The following is a 13,909-nucleotide window of genomic DNA, read 5'->3' as shown; positions in this document are numbered from 1 at the left end:
CTCGGCGCGGAGTGCTCGTTAACGGTTCTGCCGGTCATGATGTTAAAAAAGAATAACACCCAGGAGCGCCATAAAAACATACATGTAACATTCGCCCGGAAGATACATATCGACGGATAACAAAACTAAGTCTTAAGACGACTGGCTAGCGTCTAAACAGAACTTTGCATGTTTTTCACCGTCTCTACCAAGCCAGTACTTTTCGGTGGTCTTTCTTACATCGGGTCGACAAAAACGTTACTGCTCTCCGGCTTCGACCAGAACGCTCAAATTAACTGAATTACATGCAAAAATAGTGAGCTCATGGCTGGGTCTCAGTATCCCCAGACCACGAGGTCACTCCTAAAAACAGGGCTACTACTTATTATATTACTATTGTTTTTGTTCAGTAGATAAAAATCATCATCTCCATCGAAGATGGATCAACCCTTTCCCCCAACTCCTAGCTTCTCATCCTTATCAAAATGAATCCAGTTGTTAATTAAATTCAATTCAGGACATGACAAGAAGCTAAAAGTTTATATAAAAGGCTAAAAGTTCCAGTCCCGAAACCCTTCCGGATTCTTGAATCCAGTGAATCAAGCTCCTTAAGTTCAATTTCACACCAATCCGGAAGGCTGGTTCTCACCCTTCACCGTTGTTGGCAACGGCCTTGCAACTATTGTAGCAGCACAATAGTTGCAACTTGGAACGTTCTCTGCTATTGTAGTTCGTTGTCGTTTTTCTTCAATCTCGATTTTCGTTCTGTTCGCAATCGCAGATAAAGTTGTTCTGTTTTTCACTCGCTTTTTGTTAAAATGGCCGTTTCAGCATTTCTCAGAAATGTGACGTCATCATTCGAATTTTTGAAAATTTAAAATACTAGAATATTCTAGCCCTCACCGTTTGGCTAAACGTTCCAATAACGTCGCTAATCCTTCGAAATCATCAACTCGGAAGGCTTACTGCTCAAAATTCGAATCCTGCATAAATTGCATTTTGGCCATTCTGGTCGAATGTCACAAATAGGCATATCAAACTGAGGGAGAAAAATGCGAAGCCTGCTTGAATGTATTACTTAAGTTGTGGTAACATCGGATCCGAATACAGAAACATTGCTGAAACAGTCTGGCATTGCAAGACATGCTTGAATCAACAGAAAACAGCGGTCCGAGTAGGGTTTAAGGATTTTCTAAAATATGTGGATATCATATTAGAATTATAATGGACAATCGTGGAAAGTCATCGATGCTGCTATTTAATTGCATCCAATTTTAGTTTACTATAGAGAGAATTTCTGAGCAATGACAAATTTTTGAGTATTGGAAATCAATGTCCGGAACAATGGTCAAACAGGGTAGTATCTAAAACTTTCAACAAGTTCATTTTAAAGTAAAATAATTTCAGCAGCTCTGCCAATGAAACAGAAATTAGAAATGGTCGAAAGACTCGTCCTCCAATCTGACAATGCTATATTTTGGCAATCCATCTCAACTACCAGCTGCGAAAGTATGCCAAGTATCCGGAGCACTACCAGAGAATTGAAAACATACTTTCCATTCCTCTCATCCTTTGCACGTGAACTGACATCCAAAGTGGTATATGAGCTCACGTATAGGATCGTATATGGATGTAACTGCACCTATTTGGGCCAGAAAGTGCAATACTTAGCCACAAGTATCAATGAGCACGTCATAAATTAACCTGCGCGAAAGAATTCCCAGAGGCAAAAGCATTTGCAAAAAATTTAGTGCCTGAATAAATCAGGAGCCGGGAACTCTACTAAAAATAAAGTTAATTATGGCCAACAAATTTCAAATGACTGACATATTAGTCCCGGAAGAAAAAATTGTAACCTTCAGTTATAATCAATATGAAACTACGATTTAAACTAATTATAAGTCAATGAGCCTAGTCCAGACACTTATAAAAGTTATGTTGTTTTCCCTGCTCTTTAAGGGTAGAAGAACGAAGTGGTTTTCACTTGAATAGATCTTGATTTTTTGTTTGGTTACTTTTCGGGAAAAATTCAAAATTTGTTCTCGCTGAAGTTTGTTTTTAAGGGTTGACTTGTTATTTCTTTTTAAGTTCACTTTTTCCTTCTTAAGTTCACTTTTTATATGTCGTTTTTTTTGGTATATGAAGGCTAACTACTGAACAACAAAGAAGCGGTCACAAAAAATGTGAATAACCTCTACTGACGAAAATGGTTTTCAATTGTAAAATTCACAGCGGAATATAGAAAGTTACCTACTGATCCAATTTTCTCTGAAGAAAATGGCAATCTAAAGTAGTTCTTGAATTTCAAGAAGCTACCATGTGGTAATTTTTTTTTCACCGAAATTTAAAAGTTGAAAACTTTTTCAATCTTCTCGCTGAAGTTTGTTTTTAAGGGTTGACTTGTTATTTCTTTTTAAGTTCACTTTTTCCTTCTTGAGTTCACTTTTATATGTCGTTTTTTTTGGTATATGATGGTTAACTACTGAACAACAAAGAAGCGGTCACAAAAAATGTGAATAACCTCTACTTACGAAATTGGTTTTCAATTGTCAAAATTCACAGCGGAATATAGAAAGTTACCTACTGATCCAGTTTTCTCTGAAGAAAATGGCAATCTAAAGTAGTTCTTGAATTTCAAGAAGCTAACCAGTGGTAATTTTTTTCTCCGAATAGTTGAAAAACTTTGTCAATCATTTTTTTGTCTTACATTTTTCCAACTGCCAGTGGCTATGTTTCGTTCACTAAAGGCTCGCAGCCATTTTGTTTCGGTTAGTGGTGTCAAACTTTCGTTTTGTGCCCTTATTCTTTGAGATTTCAGTGAATAGTCTTTGTTCTAAAACTTGCTATAGTTTTTTGTTAATATTTGTAGATTGTATACTCAAATGTGTAAGCACAAATTTGCATTGTCTTAATAATTTTTTTATTAGTTCAAATTTGTAAATGGTTATTTTTTATTCACCTAAAGCTACTGTTGAGTGCATTCAGTGCAATTACAATCAGCGTTTATCGAATATTGAGGTTTCGAAATTGGTTTTTTTATGGAATGCAAGGTGATCGCAAAGCTTTCCGAGCTCTGTAAGTTTAAGACCGGATTGTTGGCTCTGTCTGATTACCCGGCCACAAAATTCTGCTATTAAAGTGCTTTAATGGAAATGATCTTGACATGCCATTCGCTGTTTTGGGTACACGGTACTGGCAGTTCTAGTAACCTAACAGTTTGGATTTCATTGCGCGAAGTTTAACCCTTAGTGTATGCACTTCATGTAAACTTGGGGGCATTGGAAACCAAGGAAATGATTATTAATGAGTTTTGCCAAACAATTTGTTTGGAGGTCCTTACCGTCGCTGACTGAGTTGGCCCAATTACAACAGCTGGCTGGCGTTGGAACTGATAACAGGGGTCGAAGGGGTCATTATGTTATATGGTAGAAGCGGAGGTTCATGTTGTCGCGGAACTAGAATAGGTGCAGCAGTTACCTGATAGTCCGGCGGAATTACTGGGCTTATTTCCTTGGCGAGGTTTGTTGCGCAGTAGCATAGTTTGAGTGACTTGCAAGGGTTTCTAGTGTGTGCAAAAACAATTGCACTGTGTGATCAAGGCGTATTTCATTAGTTATTTGGCCACCACTTTTTCGCTAGCGGATTCGAAAACAAACCAATTTTACTGGCGAAATATGAAACTGAGTTAAGTACAGTTGGGCCGCCTCAATTCTTTGCTCTGTTGAAATTGTGTGTTTGAAATTTCGTTTCTACATTTTTCATTGTAAATTTAAATTCTTTGCTCTGTTCAAATTGTGTTTGAAATCTCGTTCCTGCTTTTTCATTGTTAGTTTATAAAACAAGAATTATATCGAACTATTCGCTTTGCCACAAATTACTAGGGTCATATCTTTATCGTTCATTTTTCCCTTTGAAACCCCCGAAAAATGGCTTTAGTCGAGGTTCGTATTTTTCTCATACTGCTAGAGATATATTTGATTTAATAACCACTGCTGGATTAGATGGACTAATTGAGATAGATTTGCACACATTGAAATTTTTCTATAGCCTAACAAACTTTTAATTTCGCTCGATCTACTCAGGCTAAGAATGCGTTTTTTTTTTTCGATTGTTAGACTTTTAGTCCTTTGTGTAGGTTTTTTTGAAACCCCAATTTTAAGACCATTTATCCGTGAGGGAAAGACCAACATACGAGCTGTTCAGCTCATCACATTCATCAAGAACTACATGGATTTTTTTGGTTATTTTTCTGGGCCGGGAAATGTCTCACCCTCAAGGAAGGAGCACGGATCAACGTGCGCCTCGAACATCCGACATTTCGCTTGAGAGGCGGAAACGTAGCCACTTCACCGCCGCTCCCCTTTCCAACTTTTCGTATTGGTATCAAATTGGAAATATTCAAAGCTAGAGGCATAATTTTGTCGCATTTATCAAGAAACTTGAGTTCAAATGTATTGTACGTATTTCCTCTAGTTACTCAGGAGGTGTGGTTCGGTTGAGTGAATTTGATTTCACCATGACTCGCTCCCATCTGTTAAGTTGGTTTGTTCCAGAGTGATGCAAATAAGTCTGGGGGCGGCAGACAGCAGCAGCAGTCGGGGGCAGGGGGTGGCGGAGGGGCACAGGAGTTTGCGTGTTGGCACTGTGACACTTCGTTGTATGGACACCGGTTCGTCAACAGAGAGGGACACCCTTATTGTGTGAATTGCTACAATGAGCTGTTCGCCAACCACTGTGAGGAGTGCCAGCAGATCATCTCTGTCGACAACAAGGTAACTAATTAATAAAAACCAAGTATCAATGTTAGTATTCAATTACAGCGCGTTTTCGGCAAGTTGCCATCATCAGTCTTAAAATCACGAGTAGGTGAGTACCTCAGTGAGCACATGTGTCAAAAAAAGCACGTAAACGCTCCCCAAATGTTGCTATTTTTTCATATATTAAACAAATGACAGAAATAATTTATGCCATGTTTTAGCTGTCATAAGGGGCAATGGTTAAGATGGGATTTTCGAGTACAACGTTTAAGAAATTGCTGTCAGTTAAGCTAGACAAGAATATTTTGAGTCTGGAACATTATAGATTTTTTTTGTTGTAAAATTCACCTTCAAGTGTAGACTCTTTTATAGGTGGTGATGGTTTTTTCGTTTTTTGTTTCACGAAAAGACTTTAAATTTTTTCATGCTCGAATTGATTTTTCGAGGTTTGAATTTGGTTTCTTTTCAAGTTCAGTTCTTTTTTTTTGTTAAAAGCAAGACAAACTCCACGCGTTCAACAAAAGTGTCAAGGTCACAAAAAACGTGATCGACTCTTAGTTTCAAAATGGAACTTAGTTTTCAGGTTTCCCACTGGAATAAAACCTTTAGCTGGTAATCCAGTTCTCTTCTGAAAATGAGTTAATTTATCAAAAAATGTCAATCTTAAATTATTTTTGAAATTCAATGAGCTTTGAAGTCATCATTTTTTCCCGAAATTCCGAAGTTGACATTTTTTAAATTAAAATGTCTGTATTTTTTGTTTCCTTGCTTTCATTGACCCTTTTCCAGCTGACTGTTGGCTGTGTTTTCTTTCTGTCCCATCATATCTTCTTAAGCAAGAGGGAAATTTGCTGCAAAATTGGCACCTGTTTTTTATCACGAATGAATTTAAATCAACTTGTGTAACAGGCAAAATTTTAGAGCTCAAAAGTTTGCTTAAAAGACTTAAAAGTTTTACGAATCAATTTAAGCTATGAACAGAATAATCAGTCTTTTGCTAAAATAAAAGAAATTTCGGCCGTCGAATATAAGGTGAATGAGTTACATTTTGCTAATGAATTCTGAATTTTGAGTTTCCAGTGGAACAAAAAGTACCCATTTATCCAGTTTTTGCGAGCGTGTTATATTTCGAGACCATGTTTCTAATCTAACCCGCATAGAATAATGTTCATTCTGGTGGCATTTCTAGTGCATAATATTAGCAGTTTAATAGCATGTTTTCTCCGCTTTATTAATTGAATTCATTTTTGTGTGTCATACGGTCATGTGAGGGATATGATTTTATGACAAGGAGGCGGAGCAATAACCAGAATGATCTAAGAGCAGAGGTCTAAGATCAGAAAAATGTGAAATTTTATAAGCTAATCGGTAAAGCAAGTTTTAAAATTGTCAATATTGTTACCAAAGAAATCAAAAGATTAAGAATAAGTTGAGTAATTTGATTATATTATTTTAAACAGTTTCAATAAAAATCCCGATGAAATTACTTAATCAGTGTAGAGTTTATTCATTTCCTTGGTAGTATTGACGGTTCTATTGTTTTTTATCGATTAGCTCGTGTAAATTAATATTTGCATGTTTTTTTTTGCTCTTAGACCCTTTCTGCTCTTAGACAATTCTGATCATTGACCGGCTACCGTATGACTACGACCAAATAGAGAATTGATAAGCCTTAGAAAATTGATTGCAAAAAGCAAAAAAAACTTCTCGAAAATTTTGATGGCAAAAGCTAGTTATGCAGACAGTTGATATTTTAATTAAGGTTGCCTGAAACAAGTTCGCATGCAAAAACTGCTGATTAAATGACACGGACAAAACAAAAAATAACTAGAAGTTTTAAACGATTTTTTTTTCTGAATTTGGGTTGTCATTAGACGAAATGCGATGAGAACAAAATGGCTAAGAGTTCACTATAATAATTATTAGGCAATAATATCATCATTTTTGGCCTATTTTGTGAATAAAAATAACAAATAGATTCGTTAAATACCAATATCTTTATGTAAAACCTTTTGCGAACTTTTTAAGCTAATTTTTCTCTATTAGGCTCATTTTGATTTTAAAAAAATTTGGGCCCGAAATCATTTTGAAATTTTGGGCCTGAGCACCATATATAATTCTGGCGAAGTTTTTCTCTCATCGGTTTTTTTTGTCAATTTCAACCCCATTTGAGAAGTATGCGTTGAAGTTTCCTATTTTGATAATTGTGTCCGATTATTTAAATTAGCACCGCATATTTCACAACCAAAAGTTTAATCGGTAAAAAAAAGGTGCTGTTTAGGTTAATTAGCGTTATATTTCCGACGTCTAAATGAGCAGTTTCAGTTTAATTAGACCCCTGGCCATGAATTTTGAGTTTGGTAGCTCATTCTATGAGAAACTAGCGAACGCTTAAATGTGTGGTAAATGCGCTAAATTTGCTTGGTTTTGTGTTTTGCTCGGGATTTGATCTCAATCTCAGGCAGACAGCCGAAGAGCTTACCACTAAATCACCAGCTCAGATAGTCGAGTGTCAAGTTGTTCAAATCTAGAATATAATGAAATAAACTTGTCATTGTTTTGTTGTGGAGCAAACAAAAATAATTGCGAGGAAGTTTCGATCTTCAGTATTTTCTTTCGTGGTTGGTTGCTAATCCTCTGCGCTACTTTCATTACAGGGGCGGATCTAGGGTTTTCTCGATGTTCCTTCCCAAATCACAAAAAAAAGACCCTTTTTGGGTCATTTTTTTGCACCGCAGGCGAATTTTTGAAGAAAAAAACAGCTATTGTCACGAGATCTAAGTCATGTTTGAAGTCTAGGTAACATGCGGTAAAATCCTGTCTCGGCGCTGTCTCAACAGGATTTTTTTCATATATTTTTTATCTGGACTCTAATCTTAAAGTTAACTTAAACGTTTACTCTTACACGGGTAATCTTGTATAGATAAGTTAACTTTAAGATAAAAGTCGAGATAAAAAAAATTATATGCAAAAATACGCATGTAAGAGTTAAATTTTGAGTGTGAGTGGTGCGTTTAGGATCTGGCTTTCAAGGAGAAGCACTGGCACGACATGTGTTTCAAGTGTTCCCAGTGTAAAGTGAGTCTGGTTAGTGAGACATTCGGGGCCAAGGAGGACAAGCTGTTCTGCGGTGACTGCTGGGACCTCAACTTCGCCCCCAAGTGCTCCAAGTGCAATAACCCCTTCAAAGCAGGTACAACTATTCTAGATGTCATTGTCATGAGTGTACCACTAAATTGAAGAGTTGTTTAATGTGCGAGGAGCGAAGCGTGCCATATTCGGTGTGTCCACCGCATCACCAACCACAACGCAGGGCGAAAACACTTAGCATGCGAGGGCAAAATTATATTAGGGGGTAGCCTTGATTAAATCTGATAATTCAAAAATCACCGCTCTAACGAGAACTGATTGAATGGCTTATTAATGACAATGTTTAAACACCATTTCCTCTGTTCATGACCGCGCTACATCATTTTGATTTTTTTCTTTAACCAATGTGTCAAAAACTTAGCCCAGTATCGAAAAAATATATTGGACATCAAAACTGGAGCGAAACGTGTTAAGTGTTCATAAATTTGATTGACGGTAAACGAATGTATAACATGTTTGTGCCGTGACTGCAGTTGGTATCTGGCTTAAGTAGCCGTGTTAAGTGTAAGAAGTGGTCGAACATATAGTTACAGAGTATGTTTTGTGTAGGGTCCATGAAGCTCAGCTGGAACGGCGGCGAATGGCACAAGGACTGTTTTGCATGCACTAACTGTGACAAGGTGATCGGACAGGAGGCGTTCCACCCCCAGGACGGACAGCCTTACTGTGAGGGCTGCTGGGAACAGCTGTTTGCCATCAAATGCACCAAGTGCACGGAGGTACGCAACACACTACACTGGAACACAGTTTGATGATCACTTTCTCACAGAAGAACACACATTCTGATATCTAATTCTGAAATACACATAAGTTCAGGGTGACTAAATTGGCCCCCTTTGGTGTACTAGTCCCCTTTGTACCCCTTTTGGTACCTTCAAGCTCAGAACACATTTGTTCCGACCATTTGAAAAATGGGGAGGAACTTTGTATTCGGGTGTTTTAGTTTTTTGGTTTTGCACGCAAAATCAGGTTCCACAAATAATTATCGGAATGGGTCGAGTGTTATATCATATTAAAGCCCTTTCAATTGTGATTCGAACGACATTAAAAAATCATCAATTTTTTCAGTGTCGCTAAAAACCGGTTTGAAATTTTTTTTTAATTTCTTTCAATTTTATTTTGTTTTTCTAGTCAATTTTCTTCAAAATCTGTTTTCCAAATGGTCTTTTTACTATGACTGTCAAATATGCCCATGTTCTTTTTAAGAGTATTGAACGTAGTGAATACTCTTATATAGGTCTTGCTGATTTTTTTTTTCTGGAAAAAGTCTTAGAATTTGTTCACGCTCAGTCAGTTTTGATTTTTCGCGGTTTGACTTATGATTTCTTTTTAAGTTCAGTGCATTTCTATTGTTAAAAGAAAAGCAAACTCCACTATCAAACAGCAAAATTGTAAAGGTCACAAAAATTGCGATCGACTTCTAATTTCGAAAATGGAAATTAATAATCAGATTTCCCACCGAAATAAAAGTTTTACCTATTGATCCAGTTTTCTCAATTTGGGTCAATTTTAAATAAAAAGTGCTTTAAATTCAAAGAGCTTTAAGGCCATTTAATTTTTTGTTCGAAATTCAAAAGTTTCTGGATTTTTTTTTTTTTTTTAGTTTTCTTGCGTTCATTTCTCTTTTCATTCAGATATTTTTTATCACACCATGCGGAAAAAACTACACCAAGTTGGAAAAAAAATGTTTTCGCATTTTTCGACGACTGTGGTCAGAACATTCTGTCCTACTTGCACAGTAACCGGCTATCCTGGTTTTGGATGAGATTACTTCAATTCGGTCTGCCACTTCATTGAAAATGGAGAGGAACATTGCATTTGGTTGCTTGTTTTCAAATTTCCCATCAAAATCAGGCACCACAAAAAATTATCGGAATAGGTTGAGTGATATATCATATTAAAGCCCTTCCAGTCGCTATTTAAAGGACATAAAAATTTTTTCGAAGAGTTGTCCCAGTTTCGAGAAAATTTTCGAGTTTTAGTCTAATTTCGAGGGAGTAAAGCGAGTGATTAGGTCTTATGAACGAAAATTCTTCCTGCTAGTAGTGAAAAGCTTAATTTTTACTCCAGGAAAACTAATTTTTGAAGTTGCTTCATCTAGCGCTTCTTTGACAAAACAAAATATATTTAAATTCTGCCAAAATTTTTTGTTTGTTATTTTTCGAAGACAGCTTATGTTGATTATGCCCACTTCACTAGCTATCTACGCGTTGGATTAGTTCTTTCATCTCTATACGTACTAAAAACGACTTTTATTTGAAACAAAAAACTACTTTTTTTTTACTGAGCGGTCGGAATTGATATCATGGTCGGAAAGGATATCATGGTCGGAAATGTTATCATGGTCGGAATTGATATCATGGCCGGAAGTGATATCATGATCGGAAATGATATCATGGTCGTATTTGATATCATGGTCGAAAATGCTAGCATGGTCGGAATTGATATGGTCGGAAATGATATCATTGTCGGAATCGATATCATGGTCGGAAAGGATATGATGGTAGGAAATGATATCTTGCATCTGTCTCCTTACTTGGTTGTCAATTATTGCAGGCGCGGATCTAGGATTTTATTTGGGGTGGTTTTTATCTGCAACTAAAAACTATAAAAACCCCATTTTGTTACTTTTTTGTCAAAAGAACGTGTCGAAAGTGAAATTTTTATGCAATTTTTGCAAGATTTTGACGAAATTTTTTTTGCGCGTGTTTTCCGTTCAGAGATAAAAATATATTGGCGCGAAGGCTTTACGATTTTTTCTTGGGCCGGTCAGTCAAAAATGAATGCCGTGAAATAGTACCAAAGGGGGACCCTTAGGGTGGCCATGGGTTCGAACTCCCTAAACACGCTACTTAAGTATTGTCTGTTGCTAACGTTGTTAATGTCTACGGAAGTGGGGGTCATTACTGTGTTTTCTAATTTACTGACTGTGTACTTCAAAGTAACTGGGTCAGTGTACAAGTTGATTGTGTGATTGTGTTGTGGATTGTTTAGCCGATCAAGGCTGGAGGTGTGACGTATAGACTGGAGCCCTATCACAGGGAGTGTTTCGTCTGCTTCGAGTGTGGAGTCAGTCTAGCGGGACAGAGGTTCACTCTCAAGGACGAGAACCCCATCTGTGCAGAGTGCTTCGCCAATCACTACGCACACAAGTGCTTCCATTGCTCAGAGCCTATCACAGGTAAAGTAGCCCACACAATCACATCACTGTATATATCTTTCCTACCCGATTTAAAGCATTATGATAGTCCTGGGTTGAAACTAGCAGATTGAAGCGTCTTGCTTTTCTTTTAGGAAATTGATTGTTTTTCCTCTTTGAACAATTAAGGCTTGTGTTGTATTAGGTGTACCACATTTTTCAACTGAAATCACACTTTTCACTGCAAAATTGTTGTGATAAGCTCACTCTGCGTTTTTTAAGCAGCTTAAACTATATCCGCTTAGTTAATGCGTATTCGTTGCTGCCTGGTTTTTATCAGTATAAATGTGGACCTATGAGTCGGTGGCTGCCATCCCAGCGGTTTGTTCACACACAGTTCGCCGCTTTTTTGCAACCAGTTTCTTTTTTTTTGACTGTCAGTATTTGCTTTTGTGTAGGTTAGAATGAGCGTTGTGATGTGTGTATGTGTTGATAGGGATTGGGGGGAACAGGTACATCATCTTTGAGAAGAGTCAGTGGCACTGTCAGTGCTTCAACTGCAGACAGTGTGGCAGCAGTCTGGTAGGGGTGAACTTTGTGGCAGAGGGTTATGGGGATGAACTGGAGATCTACTGCCAGCCATGTGGCTTCCAGAAGAGGGGCTGGGAGACACAGCACACCTCACAGGTCAGTCACTCGTTTCCACACAAATCTACTCCACGCACATTCAGTAGCTCATACATATAATTTATCCTTGAAGACTGTTCATCCCTGAACTGCCGCATGTCTATTTCCACGCCCCCTTCATGTTCCCAAGGTCACATCTCGTAATTAGAACGAGACACTTCGGAGTGATACAATTGGGTTTTATCGCAGAGTAGTGGAAGTAGTAGTTAGGAACCAAGTGGTTCATTACACGACATCCCTCTCCTTTCTCTACCAGCAAGTTAAACTGAGATTATTTCAGCTGAAGTTTTGTTGTGTGACTTGGGGAAGAACAGTTTTGTAGTAACTGTAGTGTGTTTCAGGCCCAGCAGGCGGAGGTGCCCCAGATGAGACACGAGAGTCTGGGTCCCCCCGCGAGGAGTGTCTCAGGAGCAGGGGGAGGGGCATCGACCACAACTGCAGGAGGGGTGGGAGTGGGCGCCAGTAAAAAGGAGGCTGCCCCTGCACCACAGCCCAAGACATCCACTGGGTCCAAATTCGGACGAAAGTTCTGAACAACACAACACAATACTCCCCTGTCACCTAGACCCACCCACAGTCTCCCCATTCTAGGCATCCTTAATGTACAATTATTCGAAATGCGATTGATAAAGGAAAAATGACACAAGAGGGAACCTACCTATCAGATTGGAAACATACGTGGCGGCTCGTTCTCTTTTTATCTTTTCTTTCGTCTGAGAGAGTTTTCAGATGTTGCAAACTAATAAATATTTTATTAACAAATCAGAGACAGTTTTATATGTGGATAAAGAAGATGGTCTGTCTTTTTAGTCAACAGATCTGATCTGTCTGTGTAGTAGATGTATGTTTGGTTTACTCCAATTTTGACACTCATTTTGTAACAACTCGAGATTTTCTCACACGTGTTTTCTTTTAGACTTTCAATTGACCCATCACACATGTAGTGTCAAGTATAGAGACTTAAGCATATTTGCAATAGGAGTCGATGCGTTGTTCCAGAAGACAGATGATGTCTTTTCCAGGGACCGATCAAATTTTTAAAACAAAATTTCAAATCATTCAACCCATGAGCTGTTTAACAGGCAGACAATAATCAAAGAAAACCTGAAATAAATTTTTTACTGGTGAATGTGCAATCATGTATCTTTTTTTTGTAACCTTAGTCGCAAATAAAAGTGCACATTGGTGGCGCTTTTGGTATTATTCAATTTAATCATGTTTAAGCATAAACAATTTAATGGCATGTATTACTGTTTTATTTTTGACTAGTGTTAGGTCATGTTCGAAAAAAATAATATATTATGAAAAATGTATGGGATTTGTTGTTTTTCGTTTTTTCTTGCGACGCTTTGGACAATGTTTGCACTTTTCTCAGAAGTTTCTATTTTTCTCTAAAAATACTGTACCAATTTTCAAAAAAATGGTTCAATTGGAAAAACCGGTTGCTCTTCTATGTGCTGGTATATTTCGCTAGTCTCTTTTCAGTTTACCTCACGTTCTACGGCTTTCGAAATTTCAGTAGGCGGATTTTGGGCCTTGTCATAGTCATTAAAATTAGTCATTTAAGTTTAAACTAGTTCGTATCTGTCTATCATTCCTGTCAATCATTGTTCTCCTTCGATGCTAGCCATCGTTAACACGGACCAGCCTTCGGAGTGTCTGACCTGTAAACCATTGTCATTTTGATCATTGATACACTTAAGTTGCGAATTTTGGTATTTAATTCGACGTCCATATAATACCACTGGGTATCACGTCTTTTTGGCCACCGAAACACGCTGAACCACCGATGTTGTGGGAATTTTGGATAAACAGTCTCGAGTGTGGAATGATTGCAAAACACGCCGTTAATCCAGGGAATCCTTAATTCGCAGACACCTATAGGCGCAAGTAGGAGCTCTAGCGGCGGACGGGGATGGAAAGAATAAAATGGAGTCGGAACAAACACTTATCTCGAATCTCTAATTGTCCTGGGGAAAAAGGACAAGACGAATTGCACAAAAAGAGACTGCACTTAGATCTGCAGCCACCCGTTATCCAGGGATACTCGACGCGATAGAAGAATTGAAAAGGGAGCGAAACGAGACCTACGTGGTGTTTCAATTACTATCGCGAAAACGACGAATCGGCGAAACACTGGAGCAATTTCACTCAGTACTTAGCGGTCTTGCGGCAAGGTGCAACTTCGGAACGCTGG

General features: G+C 37.9%; 1 protein-coding gene across 1 annotated transcript; it reads left to right on the top strand.

The window, feature by feature from the left end:
- Nucleotides 1-3,478: 3,478 nt before the first annotated feature.
- Nucleotides 3,479-12,613, top strand: LOC134842079 (four and a half LIM domains protein 2-like). Its single transcript, XM_063858238.1, has 7 exons — nt 3,479-3,920; nt 4,533-4,751; nt 7,755-7,929; nt 8,436-8,605; nt 10,881-11,067; nt 11,522-11,712; nt 12,054-12,613. The coding sequence occupies exons 1-7, from the start codon at nt 3,906-3,908 to the stop codon at nt 12,243-12,245; spliced, it is 1,149 nt and encodes a 382-aa protein (XP_063714308.1). The 5' UTR covers nt 3,479-3,905; the 3' UTR covers nt 12,246-12,613.
- Nucleotides 12,614-13,909: the final 1,296 nt, after the last annotated feature.

This window comes from Symsagittifera roscoffensis, chromosome 3, assembly GCF_963678635.1.
Source record: "Symsagittifera roscoffensis chromosome 3, txSymRosc1.1, whole genome shotgun sequence".
NCBI classification, from domain to species: domain Eukaryota; kingdom Metazoa; phylum Xenacoelomorpha; order Acoela; family Convolutidae; genus Symsagittifera; species Symsagittifera roscoffensis.
This window is presented reverse-complemented; position numbering and strand designations above follow the sequence as displayed.

Bases quoted from the DNA above. Each gene is read 5' to 3' on its own strand.
- LOC134842079 (XM_063858238.1), top strand. The intron at 7,930-8,435 runs GTACAACTATTC...TGTTTTGTGTAG, and splicing joins CAATAACCCCTTCAAAGCAG to GGTCCATGAAGCTCAGCTGG. The intron at 8,606-10,880 runs GTACGCAACACA...TGGATTGTTTAG, and splicing joins AATGCACCAAGTGCACGGAG to CCGATCAAGGCTGGAGGTGT.